General features: G+C 38.5%; 1 protein-coding gene across 3 annotated transcripts in view; it reads left to right on the top strand.

Annotated features, from left to right (window-relative positions):
* Positions 1-276: 276 nt before the first annotated feature.
* The window catches only part of LOC108498458 (LIM zinc-binding domain-containing Nebulette), a 254,776-nt gene continuing 234,308 nt past the window's right edge, over positions 277-20,744 (top strand). The window contains exons 1-2 of one of the 3 annotated variants that reach the window (XM_017817231.1): positions 277-544; positions 1,567-1,661. In XM_017817231.1, coding sequence (XP_017672720.1) covers positions 476-544; positions 1,567-1,661 — 164 coding nt within the window. In that variant the 5' untranslated portion in view covers positions 277-475. Of the gene's footprint in view, positions 545-1,140; positions 1,335-1,566; positions 1,662-20,744 lie in introns of those variants that run through there. The other 2 variants (XM_017817232.1, XM_017817233.1) reach the window with 2 other exon arrangements.

Below are 20,744 nucleotides of genomic sequence, written 5' to 3'. Positions count from 1 at the left end.
GCCGGCGCCCCCCGACCCCGCCACCTCACCCCCTCGCGGGGCGGCTGCGGCGCGGGGCTCGCCCTCCCCTTCTGCCCTCCCCTCGCTGCGGGCCGCGCCGGTGGGCTTGGCTTGGCTTGCGGCTGCAGCGCGGGGCTCGGCGTGAGTCACGCAACCCGCGGCGCGGGGAGCCGAGCGCGCAGGCACACGGGGGAGGCGGCGGGGGCGGGCGGCGAGCGGGCGGGGGCGGCAGCACCGGCTCCCCGCCCGCCCACTCGCACATGCTGCCGAGCCGCAGTCAGCTGGAGCGCCGCTTCCTCCACAGCCGCCGCCGATGACCTCCTTGCCCGCCCGCAGCCGCTGAGGACCCCCCGGCGTCCCCGCCAGGGCAGGGGATGATAGATCGGCCGCCCGCAGCCCCGTCCAGCCCAGTCCGCCGCACCGCAGCGTCGGCCGCCGCCGCCCGCCTGAGCCGCAGCCCGAGAGGAGCCGCAAAATGAACCCCCAGTGCGCCCGCTGTGGCAAAGTGGTCTATCCCACCGAGAAAGTCAACTGCCTGGACAAGGTGCTGGGGCGCTGGCGGGCGGGGACGGCGCCTCCCGGGCGTGCCCGCCCCGCTCCTCGCGGCTCCGGCGGGGCGGGCAGGGCAGGGCAGGGCAGGGCCGGCGGGGCGTCGGGGCGAGCCGGCAGGTGGCAAACGCAGCGTCTCAGGGGCCGCCGCTGCGCCGACATCCGCGCTGCCCCCACCGACATCCGCGCTGCCCCCTCCGCGGGCGGCAGCCACCGTGTCACGGCGCTGGCGTGGGGCGAGCGGGGCCCGCAGCGGCCGGGAGCGCCCCTACTGTGCCCGCCCGGCAGTGACGGCGCCCAGGGCTGGCGGAGGACCCCGCGGTCCCCTGGCTCCCCGAGGGATGAAGTTGTAGGCGGCCCCCTGTAGTTGTCGGTGCCTCCCCGAGCTGGGGCGGCGGCAGCTGCCCCGCACACCGGGTCCGCCTCGGCGGGGCCGGGGGCCGGGGCAGCGAGGTGGCGGCAGCCACTGGGGGTGTCCCCAGTGATGCTCGTTACCGCCGAGCGTGGTCGCTCCGTAAATAAAAGCAGCGAGGCTGTGACAGATGCGCCAAATTAGCGTCCCCGGAAAGGCAAGGCAAGGCAAGGCGGTAGAAACCACCGGAGGAAAATGCCGTATTATGTGCTAAATTTAGTGTCTGTGTGGCGTACCAAAAAGCCAGCCGTCACATTAGTTAGTGATTTTATTCTCGTAGTATTGCATCCTGAACAAGCGGTGTAGTTTTTTGTTCTAACGAGGCAAAACGTCAAACTCCTGCTTCAGTTATCTTTAAAATAATCCTGGCAAGGTCAGCATGCGGAGGTATTGGCATTTACCTTACTAGAGAATTTACATTTCTGAGAGTGTTTCAGAAGTACCTTTGGCTTCATGTGAAAGTAATTATTTTGATTTAGTTAACAGAGACCTATGATGCATGGCCAAAATATTGGCATGTAATTGTGTTTTTACATTTACCATACCCTAACACAGCTTTCAAAACATCAGTACCATAAGTAATTCTACTTTACATTTATTTACAGTACTGGCATAAAGGATGTTTCCACTGTGAAGTTTGCAAAATGGCTCTGAACATGAATAACTACAAAGGATATGAAAAGAAACCTTATTGCAATGCGTAAGTATTGTAAATGTCAAGTCTTGCAGAAATGCACATGAAAAGAAAACCTGGCTGTGGATATTGTCAAGTAGGTATTGTCGTGCTGTAAAAACTTAATCTAGAGAGTGCCGTGCAGTCTAGAGCAGTTTAGGATCTTTTCAGATGGAGTATTCTACTTGTGATAGAAGATAAAAATATTTGATTGTGATGTGTTTAGGCAGTGCTTTAATATCTGATCTCAGGATACAGGTCCTTTCCTCCCAGAAAGTGTTGGATCTGGTGCTGACTCCTGTTACATTCGTTATTGGCACGCTGGATTACAGTTGTCCATTATGCTGCTCTCTATTCAGGGTTATGGACCTGATCAGCATTTTGTAATAAGAAAACAAAGTGCATGTCGCTTGTGTAGTTTACCAGAGACAGTATCGTGTTAGAGATCATGGCAGCCTATTTTTAAAACTGCTATGTTGTTCACATATCTTAGATTTGTAAGCTAGATATTTACAAAATCCTTGCTTCTGGTGCTTCATGCTGTTTTGTATTTTGCTAGTCTCTTGGATTTTAATAAAGAAAATAGAATAATTTTGGTTTGATTATACTCTAGTATAATCATATTGCATTCAACTTTTAGATTTTGTTGTTGTGTGGATTTTGAAGAGTGCTTTGATATTTGGCTTGAAAATACTGCAGAAGAGCATTTTGATACATGTAGAAAAAAGTTGCTTATTGTTCTTTGTACCATGCTCCTAAGATTTGCTAATTGCATTTCAGTATTAAGTTTTAATCTTTACAAACTGTTATAATATGCTTTTTTAGAAGGAAATTTCTCAAGATTTGGAATCAAGTTTGATCTTATATGTTATTTGTATATTGTTATTATTTTTGCCTTTACTTACTTAAAACATATTTTAAGAGACAGAGTTTTGAAGCTTATAGGCATGTTGTAATTTTTTTTTCAGAAATATTCTCCTCTACTCATCTTAAAATATTTGTTTGATGTTGAAGTAGACAGTCTACGACTGGCCATAACAGAAAAATTCACAGCATATGTTTATTTCTTCCAGGCTAAAACTGAAGCCAGTCAGTGTCGAAAATATGAGTTTTGTTATAAATCTGCTATGCTGCCAAAACTTGAAACACCTGTTTCAGTGTGCACAGTTGTACTTAGATTGCTTTAGAAGCATATGGAGTTACATACGTGCGTTTCTAGCTTTCCTTGAAGTGCTCTACGCAGTGGATGAGGGTGACATTAGACCTCTTGTAACAAAGTGTGGTCTGCTGCTGGTGTCACCTGCTGCAGAGAAAGCTGTGTAGGAAGGAAGAGTCCTGCTTCAACAGGTGATGTACTACAAGCTGAGACTAACCTTGAGTATTGGTCCTGGATGGGACTCTACTTGTGATACTAATTTAGTTGAAGTACAGGCTTACATCCTTTGCAGTGATTAAAACTCTGATAGGTTTCTTTTACCTATATTTTTGTGGTTAAATTTTGGTGATGATACTTTTGTTGCTTGATCTTTCCTATGTAATTAGATACTTACATAATAACACTGTATGTTTATGAAGTCTCCTCCATGCTAATGTGTTGGGGTTTCCATGCTCTGCATATTTAACTTGTGTTACAGGAGAGTTTTTCATATATGTAGTTATGGCATGTGGCGTGTCCTTCTCTTGGTGGATGAGGGGGAGTAAGGATGGTGCATGTCATGTACCATTCAGATGCTATTCTTCTGGAAGTTGCTTTAATGAGCTTTGTAATAGTGATCCTTGAAAAAATAATCTCTAGCCTTGAAATGTCTCTCAAACCTGATGTATGAAATGGGAAGAAACAATGTAAAACTATGAAAGAACTGGGATTTTGTGTCTTAAAGAAGAGACAAAATGTAACGTGTAATATCAACAATGTGCATAACATTGTTCTTAACTTTTAGTAAACTTAAGTTTGGTGGTTTTTTTCCCTCCCTCTTTTAAAGAGAAACTTTAATCATATAATCTAAATAATTTCAAGTATTCTGTGGAACCATGAAGGGAACACTAATGTGTGCTTTGTGGTTTCAATAACCTTTAATATTCTTTAAAGGAGGGATACTTTTGGAAAATGTATTTTGAAAATGCAGTTGATTTAAATTTTGACAAAGACCTCTTGCATCTCGAAAGTTACTAATTTGCAAGGCAGACACCATTACAGTATTTCAAATTATGATGTGTCTTATCCAGTTTTCATTAGTAAGAGGCAAATCCATTTTCATGTTAAATGCTGCTTGATCAGAAAATCTCTGAAGAAAAGAATGTAAATTTACTCATACAAACACCTACACTTGACAAAGAGCAATTACTGTTAAGCTGTTTATTGAGGCCATCCATCAATGAGAGTGTGATTTGTAGATAAAAGTGAAGAAGTATACACTAATTTGAATGGGAGAGGAATACCATGAAGTTGTTTAACAGTTTGAGAAGCTGTAGTTAGTTTCTTATAAGGACAAGTTTTACAGTTTTGCAGTTCAGCCAGGTGCTATGCATTGCCTGAAACAGGTAAAAGAGCCATTCTTTGTCTCTCTGAATATGCATAAAAGTAGTAAAAGAAAGGTTAAGACAATTAAAATGTCTTCGGTAATCTGATGATTTATCAAATCACAGTGGCTTTGATACGAATCTGACCCCCTCTTCCACTTTAGTATCTGCAGATAGAGATTATTAAATACTTGAATAATATATATGGAAATGATAAGAAGAAAAGTTGTTGATATTTATATTATTTGCAAAATCAGAGCTGATTCTTTCCAGCTGCAAATAACCAAGATGATGCAAGGAAAGGAATGGCATTTTGGCAACTAACCATCTGTGTACTAGTTCTCAAGCTTGTTAAATGATTGAATCATGTAGGATGATTATATGGTCACTTATTCTTGTGGATATTTATTTAAATGCTTTTCTGACAGATTCACTAGAGCAAAACACAAGACTACGTTTTATGCAAAATGTAGAAGCTGAAATGCATATTTCTGGAACGTGCTCTCTGCATTAGCTATACCTGCTGATGCAAACAGACTTCCTGCACGTGTGAACACATCCAACAGAGATGTACTTTTTAACTTCTAGGAAACCTATTAGTTTAAGCTTCTGCAGACCTGGTATACCCTATTGCCAAAGGCAAACAACGTCACTATTGCAATAAATTATTCTGAAATATTTAGTATCTAAAATTTTGCTAATTGCCCGCATACAGGGTAGCTTCATTCAAGTTTTTATTTATGATGTTCACCATATGGAATGATTACATAACTTAAAATTTAAATCTACTGTCATCAATCTTAGTGTGGATTATTGACATGAAGAAAAAAATCATCACCACTTTATTTTTTTCTAGATTTAATTTCTTTTTAAATTGTGCCAGTAGGAAATAGATATGCAAATACATTTGAAATATTGTGATGTTGTTAGAAGAATTGTACTACAGTTTCAATGTGCAAGTTCAGTCAAACTTTACATTTTAAGTTACTATAGGAGAAGGATAAAAACATCAAAGTTATTTTATACCAGCTTGGAAATGGTAAGAACATGGTACAGCTTTCTGGATAGTCAGATGCGCTGGAAAGTGGAAGTAGTTGCTTTTAATGAATGGATGAATGTGGCCATTAAATGGAATCCATTGTCCTGAAAGTCGAACTTAGATATAGAAGTTTGATTTTAGCTGTGAAACATGAATGAATTTTTTTTCTACCAGTCAGAAAACTTCTAGATGGTGACTAGGAATGTGATGATATTATTCTTACTAAAAATAGCTAGCATTATCCTATTTTTCAGTATTGATTTCATCAGGTGGTTATTTCTCAATTTGAATATGTCAGGGAGAAAGAAAATGAGTAGGTAAGAAGCAGCAAGAACAGCCCTGAAATGTGATGGAGCGACTTCTAAGTGATGCAGTAAAGAGAGTGCACATAGTAAACAGGCTTTTGTTTTAAAATTCTTCATCTTCAGCTGTTACTGAACAACAACTTATTTAGTGTAAAAGGATAACACTAAATTTGGGTTGAGGAGGAGGATTTTTTTATGGTGTGGTTAACCTTACAGCCAGTCATATGTGGGGTTTTTTCTTCTTTTTTTTCCTCATTTTGGTCTTTTCAGCTTTTTCTGATCATCAGATTTGATAAAAATTAAGCTATTATATAGGTAAACCCAAAACGTTTATTCTTATAAAAAGAAACAACCCAGAAATTCCCTTGCAAACCTTCCTAGAAGGCAAGGATTTGCATTTTATCACTTTATTAACTTTATGTATTGAAGACTTTCCTCTTAGGGTGTAATATTAAATAAGTAATGCAAATAACAGAATCACTAGAAAAACAGCTGGTGAGGATCTCCATGTAGAGCCAAATACACCTATGTCTTTTAAGTCCATTATTTCTTTTTCAGCATCCCATCCAGTATTTGAAAATATTTGTCTCTCCTCAGCAATCTTTTCTTTAAACAAAACAGCTCTAACTCTATCCTCATTAATTGTATTTTCTGTTAATTCTTTTTTCTTTACCTTCTATTATACCTAAAGTGTGTGTGTATATATATGTATCGAATTTTTCTCTGAAGTTCCTGTCTTTGCCTTCTTATTTTTTTTTTTTTTTTTTTTTGTAAAGCACAAACTATTGTTAATTCATATTTAGATTGTTGTAGGCTGTGTTTTTATGCAGAATTGCAACCTCAACAGTTGTTATTATCCATTATCTGAGCAGTTAATTGTTCTTGGCTAAGCACAGAATCTTCCACTTGGTTCTCATTGAACTAAATCTCCATTTTTCCCCAGGCTGCTTCTCCAATTTGTCAAATTCATTTTGTATTCTAATTTTGTTCTGTAATGTGCTTACAGCCCCCTCCTATCAACCTGTCAACCCTCCCACCAGAAAGCCTGTAAGCACATTGTAAATTTAATAAGTGTAATCTTCATTTCATCACCCAGGTTGCTAGCTGAAGGCCTGGAAGGGTACTGGGAGCAGTGTGTACCACTGTGGTCTGATGCATCCTTCCCTTCTGTAGTGAGCAGTGATGAATGAGAGAAGCACTTTATCTTCTCTACCTATTTATGGAGTGCTAGATCAAGCATTGAGTTCTGTGAGAGAAATAAAGTAAAATTGTGAGATAAAGTAATCGTGGATATTTATGCCAGCTCTGCTTAAATGTAAGGGGCAACTACAAGTAGAGGAAATGTACATTCCTGCTGCTCAGTGCCATGGTATCTTACTTGATTAGTTGAGTATTCAGCCCAAATTAGTATTGTTGGTATCCAGTAATGAAAAGGAAAGTAGGACAAGAGGCTGAGCCTATTTACTAGAATAATTGAAGGAGCCTCTTAGGCAGAATATTTGAGTCTCTGCAAGGTGTTTGATGCATATCTTTGAACTCTTTCAAGAAAGCACACAAGAACACTTTGTCAGAGTTGCTGAATACCGTGCATGAGGCAGATGGTAGTTAGTTGTAAAGGAGTTACTAAAGAATAATCATCACTGACACTCAGATTTTGAAAGAGTTGGGCTGTTTTTTATTGCTGTGACTGCATCTGATTAATAGGATGCAAACCCATTTCTCAGGTTCTATATCAACATGTTCATTTGGCCATGCCCTGATTTCATGTTTGGTCAAGATCTGCATATGACACCTTACATGCATGGTGGATGTGCAGGGAGAGGACTCTGTGAGCTCCAACAGGTCCCTTGGTTTGCAAGGTCCCTTGGGCTGCAAGCTGTGGAGAGCACCATGGAATCCTATAGCTTAGGTGCAGCCAGCCTGCTTCCCTGCTGGTCCAAGTGGAGTAGAAAAACTGCCCCGAGGGAGATAAGTTGTTACCATTTTCTCTCAGAGCAGGTGATATCTCACATTGCATTAAGCCAGTTCTGTCATGTCTGGTCACTGATGTGAGTATAGAGTCTGTGTTTGGAATTCACAGTTTAGTATTTTACCTGTTGGTAAAATATTGTTGTTGCCCCCTGTTGTTGCTTCAAAGGGACAGTTACAATTTAGTATTAGTTAGGATGTTGTTAGGACAAGTAAATAGAAAATATACAAGTTAATATAAAACATTTTATTTTACTTTATTGAAGACTGCACTAAACATAGAAATCTTTCCTGTGTGGAATCCTGATCTGTTGCCAGCTTATGTTATTCACTCAAGTAAATATGTGTTTTTAATGTGTGTGATCATTGGTCATTGTAGACAGCAGATAGTTTTTCCAAGGAAGAACATGTGCATATCCTCAGCACCTGTAGTCATAGCGTATACTGCTCATATATTCTCAGGGGACTGTGTTTGCTGAGATACAATTTCAGTAGTTGGGTTTTTCTTTGCTTGCTATTCTTTTAGCCACTGTTGATGCTCAGGATAATCTTGATTTTTCTTACTATTTATGTTACTGGCTGTTACTTTCTGTACTCAGTCCTAAAGACTGATGAAGTTTATTTCATTATACTTACTAAAATATTTAGGCAACAGAACAATAGATGAATTTTGTGATTCCAAATCATTTACTTATTTGCATTGCATGGCTTGAGCTTTGGAAGAGGTAATAACCAGTTGTAGCAAGCCTGTGAAATCTTGATGGTATGTTTTGATAATAGCTTTGTGATTTTACTGTTTGAAATTTCAAATGTTCTAAACAATAGAAATTCCCATCATGTTTGCCAAAGAACTTAAGAAAAGTATTTTCATCTGGCTGAGTATGAAGTTCTGTGCAGTTCTGCTAGTGTTGGTAGCAAATAAATCTGCTGACTTTATACTTTATAAAGCTTGAAGGAAAATAAGTGTATGTTGCAGTCTTTCATATAGTTTTGAGTTTTCATAGTCGGTGATGCCAGTAGAGAATGACACATCATGTCTGTCAGCTCAGTGTCAAGAAGCATGTTTTTCTGTTTACATATAATATCAATGGAAGCTTACTGTAATTATCCAGACAATGCACAATCTTGGCTGAGTGGTCAATTAATCTTATTTTTGTAATTTTGAATATTGTGGGGTGCTTATAGAAGCCTTGCTAAATTCAGAGATTGTAGAAGTTACACTGAGGGCAGTGTTAGGCTGTGTGAAGTTGAGGTTCTTTGAAAAGGAGATGATAGGCAGGACTCTAAGGGAAGAGTTTGCTGTAGGAAGAGGTGAGTGAAGTACTTGCTGAATAACTGGTCTGCTTCAACATAAATGACACCAACCAGTTCATGCTGCCTCTAGTTATGTCACCTCACATCGCAGCTTTTTAAAAAACAAGTTAATTCTCCTTGATTTGCAGCACAGTCCATTTCTTCTCTCTTTACCTTCCTCTGTCTTATGATGTTGGAGTTGATGTTACATTGGAGTGGGCCAAGCAATTTTCTTTTGCTTTCTCTTCATGATGCCTCTGTAACTTTTATTTGTACTAGGGGGAAAAGTCTGGATGATGAGTAGTGCAGAATTTTTAGTCTCTCATATTTCCTCCTCCCCCTGTCTCTCCTGTTTCCCGTCCTCCTGTTCTTGGCCGTACTGCAATTGTGTGTAGCTGATCCCATAACATCTTAATATGAGAAGGGCACAAAAATGTGTGATCAGTGTCACTTCTGAGAGTAGACTACAGAGCTTAGTTTTAAAAATGAAAAACCAATTGTAATTTGGCCAAAGTAATTTAAACATATATTGCAAAGGCTTTTCTGGGAAGTGCATAGCTACTCTTTAAGGAGGATTTCTTAAAATGTATATGAATACTTTGTCCATGCTTCACAGTTTCAAAAATTCACACTAGTTTTTTTCCCCCCTTAGGAGAGCAAATGTTTGGAGGTAGTCCATCATGTTCTGCCTCTCTAAATGGCAGAATTTTTCACACAGGTGTATTGGTGTAATACCAATTTCACAGATTTAAAAATAAAGTTGTGCTGCATTTTAATTTAGTTAATTATACCTCAGGTATTTTTTCTTTTTAACTTGGCAAACTAAGTGGTAATAGGTGTTTTTGTTTTGTTCTGTTCCAGTTTTGACTCTGGAAGAATTCAATACTTGTAATGCAATTTCTTTTGAAATAAGAAAATTATAAATAGAAATACTTAGGGAAAGATTTAAAAGAAAAAGGATGCTAATTTCAGACTTAACTAAAATGTGAGTGGCTAAGTTTGTAGAGGGGAAAAGTGGTACAAGGAAATAAATTGCCTAAATAAAAAAGCATGGGCTATTTCTGCTGAACAGTGTAGAGTGGCATACATTCAACACAGTAGGGTATTCCCATGTTGCATAGCACTGGTTGTGTGAATCTGCAAATGGAAGAGGGAAGAGGTTTCGGGCTGAATTTACCGGTAATACAGAAACAAAGGGGCCAGTATGAAGATTTCTAGCAGCAGAAGTGCTCAGTAAGTGGTTGGCTGGGTGATGATTGACAGCGTTAGAACTTGCAGCACGCTTGGTGTGTTGATGTAAGGGAGGTGGCAGTACATGTTTTAAAGAACCTGCCTGAAAATATATATGTCAAAAACTGAAGCTTCCTAGAAGACTTGGGGTTATTCTTCTGAAGCTGCTGTTTGTGTTTGATGAAGTGATGTTAGTGCCTCTGTTAATATTAGTATTTGATGGGTAGTAGAAAAATGATATTGATGGGGGGTTGAATAAAGAAAGGAATGCCTATTGGAAGAATCTTGGTTCAAAAAATATTATCTAGATGTATTTGATATAAATTTTGCTATAACGTAGGAAGGTCTAAGAGTTATATTTTGAAGCAGTTGATAGGAATTTATCGGGCTATCAGAAAAGAGAGAAGTTCGTTACAGCAGTTATTAGCATAAATTGTTTAAACACTGTTGCGTCAGCACAACATTGTTAGGAGGAATGGAGAAAGGGAAAACCAATCTGGAGGAAAAAAAAGTATCAAAATATATCTGTTTAGAAGAACAGTATTTTCTGAAATATGTGAAATGAATTGACACCTCTAGTAAATGAGATAAATTATGAGAAACTTAACACTGATGATGTATCTGCTTACACAAGAGGAAAGAAGAGTATGCATGCAGAGAAAGCAAGGATAAATGGAAAAGAGAAATAATTTATAAAAATGTTTGTTGAACTTTTCAGTTTACCAATGGCAGACTATATTTCTGAAACGATTGCACTTTTGAGTATTTGATTAGTAATGGGCTGCTATCATGGTGAATCATGTCATGAGCTTTTGGCTTATTTTGATCTGAAGGTCATAAGGGAGATTAAACAGACATTCCCAGATAACTCGCTATTTATACTGTTGTGTGGCTTCTATTATAGTTGTGTCAGGAATGCTGGAAATCCTTATTAACAAGAGTGGAAGAAGCTGGAAGAAAAAGGAAGACCAAGTAGATGAGCTTGGATTGAGTTAATGGTCAGTGTGCTCCATGAAATTCTTCTCCATGCAGCCACAGAATATTCACTCAGTCTGAGTTCCATTAATTCTATCATTATTTTACTGATAAATGAATATTCAGAATAGGAAATATTGTTGTTATATGAAATGTGATCTGGTTTATTACCACCGCAGGTACTGAAGACTTCATCCTGCTTTGAGGAACTTGCAGTGAAGTGATTGTTATGAAGTTATGAATTAATGAGTAATATAATGACAATTGGAAAAAAATAGTTTCTCAATTTTATGCCTGGTGAAAAATATTTCTGTACACTGAGCTAGGCTACCAAATTAATGTCCCTAGGAAGGTGAAAAGCTCTAGGGGAAACTAAGAAGTGCAGTGAGAGTCATGTGAAAATGAGAACAGCACATATGATTACTTTTTCTGATAGTCTAATTCAAGCAAGGGTAGATTGTAAACTTTCTTTTTCTTTTCCAATGAGATGAAGATGGATATTCTTTTGAGCAGTGGTAATTTAAATTGGCACTGTTAACCTTTGGCATTTATGAATTATGAGCAACTCAGCATAGGCAAAAATTTACCTTTGGAGTTTGTCTTGAAAAGTAAGAGACCATCTGGTTCTGTAGGCTACTAAACTGCTTCAGTACCTAAGGATATTTTTGTAAAAATTGAAAAACCTAATAATTCTTTATAAATAGGGCTTTGTCTGCTAGTTACTTGAGGAAGTTTGGAAAGACATTCTGAAGTCTGAATACAAGCTGGTCAAGCCTTGTATTAATTCCTCTTTGTGTTAATGACCTTCTTTCAGGGTGACTCTTGTCTTTGTGGAGCTGAAACTTGAAAGAGTAGCATTCAATTTCTTATACTGATTAAATGCTTAACTTTCATGACCATGCTAGTACTGCTGTTTTAAACCTCATTTGGGTCAGCAGCAGGAGTTTCTCTTACTGCCCAAAAGGCAATGATAGATTATGTTTCCTGTACAGAATAATACTGTGTATGCAATATATTAAAAAAAGGAAAATTTAAGCTTGTCAGGCTGGGTATGGATGTGAAGGATATTGTAATGTGCTTTTAGAAGTCGAAGGAAACAGGATAAAAGTGGTTGTTTTTATCTAATTACTTATTTCACCCAGAGGAGAATGGCAGCTCCTCTTTTTTTCATAGCTTTCTTTTTTCACTTCTGTTCTGTTTGGAGACATAGGCTCTGACGGACTGAGTTTGGTGAGCAAACAGGCCCTTTTGTTTTCTTCTGCTGTTTTTCCTTCTGCACTGGCAAAGCCACTGGGCTGTTTCGTGTCAGATCTCCACAGTATGTTTCTGTTCTCCATTGCAGGCCTCAGGTGTGTCAGTAATTCAGCATCTGATGTGCTGTGACCACTGCCCATGGTGTGAGAGACAGGTGTGTCTCCCTTGTGGCACTGTTTGTAAACATCTTGGGTATCATGTGTAAATGTTTAAGGGTCTCTTTGATGTGTATCTTCAGAAAGGCTGCTACAATAAGGCCGTACTTCACAACTGGGATAACAGATACTAATACATGCAGTTAATAGTAACTATAACAGCTTATACCAAAGAAATCAGAGCTGGACGTTCTGTATCAGACTTATAACAGATACTTAAACTTGATAGTCTAGTAGATTAATAAATAGTTTCATAGTAATAATTAATACTAATTAGTTTTGTCCCAGTTATATATTTTTTTCTTACTAGGAGATGTTTTACATGAATTTGCAAGTTTCAACTTTTTTTTTTTTTTTTTTTTGTGGTAGGAATCAGTATTTTATCTGTGTTGGTTTTATAGTATCAGAATGCTTTCAGGGACAAAGTATTTAGTTTTGTCAATTAAGCTTATTTTGTTTACATGTATTTTGCCAAAACAACTTTTATGAAAACATTGAAATATTATCTGTATTTATTATAGATATTAATTTTATTTTAGTTGTACATTACATTTAGTGTTATGAAGACAATTTGCAAATAAGAACCTATGAATGTGGAAGGAGATAAAATACGTTATTTTCAAGAATATAGATTTGTAATATAGTTGGGGTTCTTTACTATAGCTTGTGAAGAATAATCATTTTAAGAGAAAATGTTATCTTTGAAGAAAATTTTTGTTACAATTCTTCTCAGAAAAGGATATTTCTTTCCCAGTCACACATGATATAAAGAATGTTTTTTGTATTCATGCAGCCGGATGTGAGAAGTTCTGGTGCTTCCTGAGGTGTGGAAGTTTAAAAGCAGTTTGTAGTGGTGATGGCCTTGTGGAGCACTTTAACACACTTTATAACTTTGAACAGACTTTATAAGTGTTGCAGTCTCCATTTTTTATTTTCTTCTTATTAAGCATATGTTATTCTAATTTTATTAGAGCTTTATTAACAACTATGTTATTTCTTTTTTATATAGACTTCAATTAACTTTTTGGGTCCAGTCACCATTACTTTTATAATATATCAAGCAGTGTGTTAGACAGACTATCCACAACAAGCGTATTGAATATTGCCCTGGAAAGGAAAGACATGAACTTGGGCGTAGTTAACTCCAAACAATCCCAAGACTGTTAAAATGCTTATAAAGTATTTCAATATAGATCTACCTTATTTTGAATTGTATTCTTTACCTTCTATGGTTTGTGGTTCTTGTATGATTTCTCTAGAAGGTTTTGTCTCAAGGTCTAAAATTGATAATGTATCAGCCGAAGTTTTTGGTCTTGCAAAATCACAGTTCTGTAATCACATGTATGATGAATATATTGCTAGAGTAGAGACTTCAAGCATAAAGTTATTAAAAATTTGTAAGAAACATATTTTATTCCGTGAATGATGGTTCTTGTGCTATATGTTTTTGAGAGAAACTTTTAAGAGAAAAGATACTCTCTTATTTGCACAGTTGTTTTTTCTTACCCAAGATACAGACTAATGTCAATTTATGTTGTGTTACCAGGAACATCTATGTCTCTATGTCCCATATATAAAACAAAAAGAAAGATACTGCTCTGACTAGTATCCTGATAGTTTTAATTTAGAGTTTTAATTTACGGAGATTTTAAATTGTCTCCTTGGTACTTTGTTTTTTCAGAGTAACATGACCAGTAATGTCTTTGTACATCTTCCTTTGCAACATAATCTGCACAGCAAGTGTGAAAGTTAAGGTTAAAATGATTCCTCTACTTTTCCTCACAACTATATGCATACCTATTTTCACATGAACCAATTTTTTTTTTAATTCTAGATTTGAAAAATACAGCTGTAAATGCTAAAAAAAACCAACAAAAAGAAGGTATTGTTTTCCCACCCTTATTGCATATTATTTGAAACATATTTATTCTGGAAAGAACTCTGTTGGTCATTTCAGTATGTATATTGCTTGTAACTTTTATTTTTTGTGCAGTTAAGGTCAGTGAGACAATTTAACAGTAAATTGTCTAACAGATTTTTTTCCATTGTAGTGTAACTTGTGAGAATGCTTATGTTAATTTTCAAAAGTTATTTTTCTAAAGCAAAATAAGATAAAAAAATAATCTGGCATTTTCCTTAAAGAAATGAACAGCACTGGAAGCCTTCATGGCACCATTTTCTTATCTGCTATCAAGCAACTATACTAAAAAATCATCAGTTTTGGTCATAGTAAATTAAGTAGTAGATGGGCAAGAGCTGGGAAAGCTTCAGCATTTAGAAGTCTACAAATAGTCAAGGAACTATCAATTTCCCAAAAGAAGCGATGGGATTATTTTTGAATAGGGGAAGCTTAATCACACCTTTTAGTATGTGGAAGACACTGGATACGAAACCAGCGGGTAATGTTAGAAATATACATCTGAACTGAAAAGATTTTTCCATATGCCACAATGTCCATGAAGGCTGTGCTAAGTAGAGCTTCATAAACAATTCTGTTGATCCATAGGAATTCATCTCATCTGTGTTAGCCTTGCAACAGAGGTGGGTGAAAAGCAGAAAATACTTGCTGTTCCCATAAAAAATCAGACCTTAAAATAGGAATGCACTGAACACACAAAAGGAAAAGATCCCTCAGAATCAGAATGTCATTTGTACTGTCATTTTAAAAGTGAAACACTTGAAGAACACTATCCCCAATTATATAATTTGTGGAGTGCCTGTTATTGTCATAGTTGAATACTTTTTACCCAGGGAATGTTATTTATATAAAGGTGATGGGCCAAAGTGTTATAAAACAGTACATGTCTCTGATGGGGGGCTAGAATTCATGTCCTGGAAAACTATTTTGAGGACTGACGAGTAAAAGTGAGGCCAATTGACAGCCTTGTCTTAAGTGTAGAGTAGTGAAGGAAGTTTGAAAGAATTAGATAATCAAAAATACCTTGTGAACTTTAGTATGGTGGTGGCTTTTTTTTCAGACATTACATTGAGGGAGACCTTTTAAAAGTTAAAGGTGCTTTTTAGATGGGGTTGCAAATAATCATCTTAGAACTGTTGCTTGTATCTTCTAAGCTTCTCTTATGACAGGAAAACAGTAGTGTAGATGGTGTGTCTGAAAAGTAATAGAAAAAAATAATTGAAGTAGACCACCACCTACTCTACATTCTGTTTTCTCAGTTGAAGGAATCAAGAAATACAGACTTTTGTACTTTCTTCAATGTTCAGTTTGTCACCTTTTCCCAGCAGGAGAGACATGCTCAGTGGAATGTCCTGTGATTTGATTTCATTTGTGCTATAAGTAGAGCAGCTTTTATTGACCTTACAAGAAGATGTACACATTAGGATAGTGGATTATGTCATTCATTTATATTTTGATCGACAGAAAATATTAAGACTCATAACCACTTCTGTAAGACAAGAAATATGTAAGGCAGTGGGGAGAGAAGTACTTACTGCACAGTACCACTGGCACAAAGCAGTGGTATATTAAAGTGCACTCCGGGTGAAAGAGGGGAGGTACAGAAAAGTGACATTCCAGGAAGGCTGGGGTATGGACCAAGTTGTCACTGCAGGAGAATCTAGAATGGAAAGGGCTCTACAGATATTATATGTTCTTTAAATGTTTAAAACAGGCAGAAGAACTTAAAAGCCATGATTGAATAAAGCTGGCAAGTTTTCCCTTCTGCTCCATCCACACAGGTTGTTAAATGATTCTCCTTGCTGTGGTAGTAGAGAGCCTGCCAGGAGTGCATTAAGCATCGTGATTAATGTCTGTCACATGTTTGTTCTCTCATCTTCTCCCCAGCAGGTGGTGTGTATATGCAGTGTATTTTTTTTTTTTAAGGTTTAAAGAAAATAAGACTCTTTGCAAAAATGCATATATGCATAAAAGGAGGCGATGTCAAATAAGTGGAACGTGCTTGGAGCAGAAAGGGCTTGTGATGTCCCTGAGTTCCTGAAAACTGGACTGAACAAGGAACAAACTGTCTCCAGGAAGGTTCTGTCTCCGTTACAGCTGATTTCTGCTCTTGTTCTAGAGATTTCTTGTGAGCCAGAAGTAGTAAAATAACAGTCTTCCTTAAGATTGGGTTAAGACTGGAGGCAGCCTGGGCTGTGGCAACCATGCCCTGGTGAATTCATGATCTCAAGGAGCATGGGCCTGGCAAGGAGCAGTCATGGCTGAGCAAGGATCTGCTCCTCACGCTGAGGAGTAAGAACGAAATGCGCAGCCAGTGGAGCAGATCTTTGTGGTAGCAGTGTTAAGGCACATACAAGACAAGGCAGTGATCTGAGACAACCAGCATGGCTTTATTAAGGGCAGATTGTACCTGACCAATCAAGTGTCCCTCAGGACTATTTTGGGATTGATGCTCTTCATCAATGACATAGACAGTTAGATTGAGTGCACCCTCAGCAAGTTTGCAGATGACACAAAGCTGAGAGGTGCTGTTGACACTCCTGGAGGACAGGATACCATCCAGAGGGACCTGGGCAAACTTGAGAAGTGGGCCGATGAGAACCTCATGAAGTTCAACTAGGCCAAGTGGAAGCTGTTGCACCTGTGTCAGGGCAATCCGAGACATGAGTACAGACTGGAACAAAAACTCATTGAGAGCAGGACCTGAGTTCATTGGTGGCTGAGAAGCTCAACAAAAACCAACAGTGTGCACCTGCAGCCCAGAAAGCCAACCACATCCTGGGCTGCATCAAAATAGGAGTGACCAACAGGTCAGCTGAGATGATTCTCCCCCTCTACTCTACCCTCATGAGACCACACCTGGAGTCCTACATCCAGCTCTGGGGTCCCCAGCACAAGAAAGACATGGACCTGTTGGAACTAGTCATGATCAGAGTGCTGGAGCACCTCTCCTATTAAGACAGGCTGAGAGAGTTAGGGCCATTCAGCGAGAAGAACAGAAAGCTTTGGGGAGACCTCATTGTGACCTTCCAATACTTAAAGGGAATTTACAAAAAAGAGTGAGAGTGACTTTTTACATGGGTAGATAGTGAGAGGACAACAGGGAATGGTTTTAAACTAAAAGATGAGAGATTTTGATTAGATGTTAGGAAGAAATTCGTTACTCCTGGTGGTGAGACACTGGAACAGTTGTCCAAAGATGTTGTGGATGTCCTCTCCCTGGAAGTGTTGAAGGCCAGGTTGGATGCGGCCCTGAGCAACCTGATGTAGTGGGTGGCATCCATGGCAAGTGGGAGTTGCAACCAGATGACCTTTAAGGTACCTTCCAACCCAACCCATTCTATATTTAAATTTAGATTGCATTTTGAAATATTTAGCCACATTTGATAGGAGGTCTGGTAACTTGAACTCTGAAACTCTGTGGGAAGGTAGGACTGACAGAGGCAGAAAAATTTAATGTGCTTACAACAGTCTCTTTTGCTTAGAGGTATTCTGGTCTGGTCTGTATGAATTGGGAGTTTCCTCACATTACTTGATAAACCCACAGAATGTCTGAGTGATGGAGTGATGGGGACATGCATGCCAAGTGCTGCCAGTTATTAGAAAGGTACTTATGCTTGTGTATTTATGACTGGAAAAAATGACTTTCTTTTATATTGGAAGTGCAACAAAAAAATTTAACCATTGTATTACAGTATCCTTTCACACTGTATATGTGAGTATGTTATTTTCTCTTAAAAGTTTTAATAGTGACTGTTAATAGGTTGTTTAAAGTAGTGTCAATTTTTGTATAGTTTGGATACTGTTAAGTGGCAGAATGAAATGCATATGATGAACAATGAGACTAATTTGAAAAAAATTCTAGTTATTTTATCTGAAAAATATACCATGATTGTTAGTTCTTTGCAGGGTTCATTGCATGGTGGGAATGCTTACAACCGATATAGACAGATTTATGTTTTCTATGTATCTAAACTATTTCAGCAACCATAAAACTAAATAGTCATTCTTCCTTTAATATGAACACATTCTACTCTCTTTGGCTATTCAATGTGAGGTTGTATTCGAGTACCGTTACCTTGGAATTTTAATCTCATTTACACAAGGTCTTGGTTACAGTTGCTTAGTAACACGCTGTGGAAAACAGACTTGTTGATTTATGATAATTTATCTACAATATCCTTATAATTAAAGATGTTGAAAGGAAAGCAAGTACACCATGTGGGTGTGTATTCCAGCTGTACGCTTCTAATAACCTCTGTCTTCACCATGTATCTTACAACGAGTGTCATTGTAGGGGTTGATGTTTTATGTAACTCACCTGACACCTGACTCACACCACTGTATGGGGGGGTTTGGTGGTAGTTTTGGATAATGCTGTATTACAATTTGTAGGTGAATCTGAAATCCTGAGGTTTAGCAATTAACTTCCATGGGACTGCAATTCTAATGCAGTTATTTTCTCAGACTAACATTGATATCAGGAATATATCAAGAACAATCTGTAAGAGAGAGAGGCTCATGGTTCATTTTTACATGGTGTTGCACTTACGTTCCCAGGAGAGAGAAGTGCGTTAGAGATTAAGCATCATGAGACTTGTAAAACATCTTTTTTGACAACTGAAGGAAATATCTAGAGAAGTGTTGGCTGTTGAGTGTTGCATGTCTTCAAGTACTTGCGATTACTGTATTTTAAGATTTCCTGAAATCTTTAAGGTCTTTTATTTCTTTGCAAACAGGGCTCAAGATTTCTGTTCACCTCTGCTGCAATTTATTGCAGGAGAATTTAGAAACTGAGAAATTGCTAATGCTAGCATGCTTATTGTTTAAAATGCCTATGGAAGCAAAAATTAAGCAAGCACCTCTGAGACACAGATGGAGTGTTATTAAAATCTTGGAGCCTACTTTAATCATAGACCCAATCCCATGAAAAAATGCAAATGAATTTAACAAATTTATAAATAAACCAAGCTAAATGTCCTATATGATGAGGCTTGAATTTAGTCTCTTGTTCTATATGTTTTAGAGCATAAAAAGTTTTTTTCAACTCAATTATTTTAAAAGTGCTATTCACCTCATGGCTCAGTTTAGTTGAATGTTTCCCTTTCTGCCTTCAGATCCTTGTAACCTTTTATGATTATTTCACTACTGTTGTATCCCTTGACTGAAAAACTGTGGGTGGCATTCATTTTACCTACCTTTGACATATCCCACACCGACATACGTAATCTGAAATCATTGTTCTAGTCCTGTTTTTGTAGTTGGTGGAGAAATAAATAAAAGCTTTAAGATTTCAGTTCGTCTGACTCATTTTATGATAGATGAAACAGACTTTATTCATCATTAATTGTGTTAACTTAATCCTCATGAATTGACTTGGACACAGAGGCGTACCTTTCATGAAGTGAATGTTCTGTGAGGGAGCCAGTTTACAATGGCCATCCCCAAACAGCTGTCAGAACCAAGTATCTTAATTTTCTGGAGCTTGTACCAACTCAGGTTTTCAGTCGTTTGGTATTTCCTTGGCACTCGAGCAAGCTTGTGGGAGAGGAAAGAGTTCAATTATTCTATTCCATTTTTATGCCTATTTTTGAGCTCTGCCTGTCACTTCACTGCACACGTTGTCCCTGCACCATTGCCTTCAGGTTCTTGTGTTGTTCAAACCTGCATCATTAATGTAAAAACAAAGCAAAAAAAAGCCTGGAAAAAAAAAATCAAACATTTTGTATCTCAAAACACTTATCTCACAGTTTAAGAAGAAAAAGACTTATTCTTCTGTTTTTGGCTGCACCTGGAGAACTGTGTTCAGTTCCCCACAATTCAAGAAAGATATGGACAGACTGCAGAAAGTCCAAAAAGAGGGCCACAAAGATGATCAAAGGACATGAGAAACTGCCCTAAGAGGAAAGACTGAAGGCCTTAAGTCTTTTCTTCCTGGAGAAGAGAAGACTCAAGGGGGGCCTTGTCAGAGTATTCCAGTACTTAAAGGGCATCTACAAGGAGGAAGGAGGCTCTCTCTTTGCAAGGAGCCACGTGGAGAAGGCAAGGGCACAAGTTGCATTGGGAGAACATTTATCTTTACACAAAAAATAATTTTTTTACTGTAAGAACATGCTCTCCAGGGATGTGGTAGAGTCTCCATCACTGGAGGTTTTCGGAGTGCAATTGGACAAGGTGCTAGCTCACCTAAGCTTGAGATAAGCTCACCTAGGCTCATTGTCCCATGAAAGGCTGACCTGGATTGTCTCTTGAGGTCCCTTCCAACCTGGGCTGTTCAATGATTGTATGATGGATCTGAAATTTGTGTCAGCATCGTTTTGAGTCTAATAACCGAGAGCAGTTGTGAATTCCTCAAGAATAGTTATGAGGAAAATTAGGTGAATTGAAACATAATTTATTTTACATTGATGAGTGTATGGAGATTGAATTTGTTATGAACTCTGTTAAAAGTGA

Source organism: Lepidothrix coronata, unplaced genomic scaffold (assembly GCF_001604755.1).
Source record: "Lepidothrix coronata isolate B3197 unplaced genomic scaffold, Lepidothrix_coronata-1.0 Scaffold59, whole genome shotgun sequence".
Classification (NCBI taxonomy): domain Eukaryota; kingdom Metazoa; phylum Chordata; class Aves; order Passeriformes; family Pipridae; genus Lepidothrix; species Lepidothrix coronata.
The sequence above is the reverse complement of the archived record's forward strand: the minus strand, read 5'-3'. Positions and strand labels throughout refer to the sequence as shown.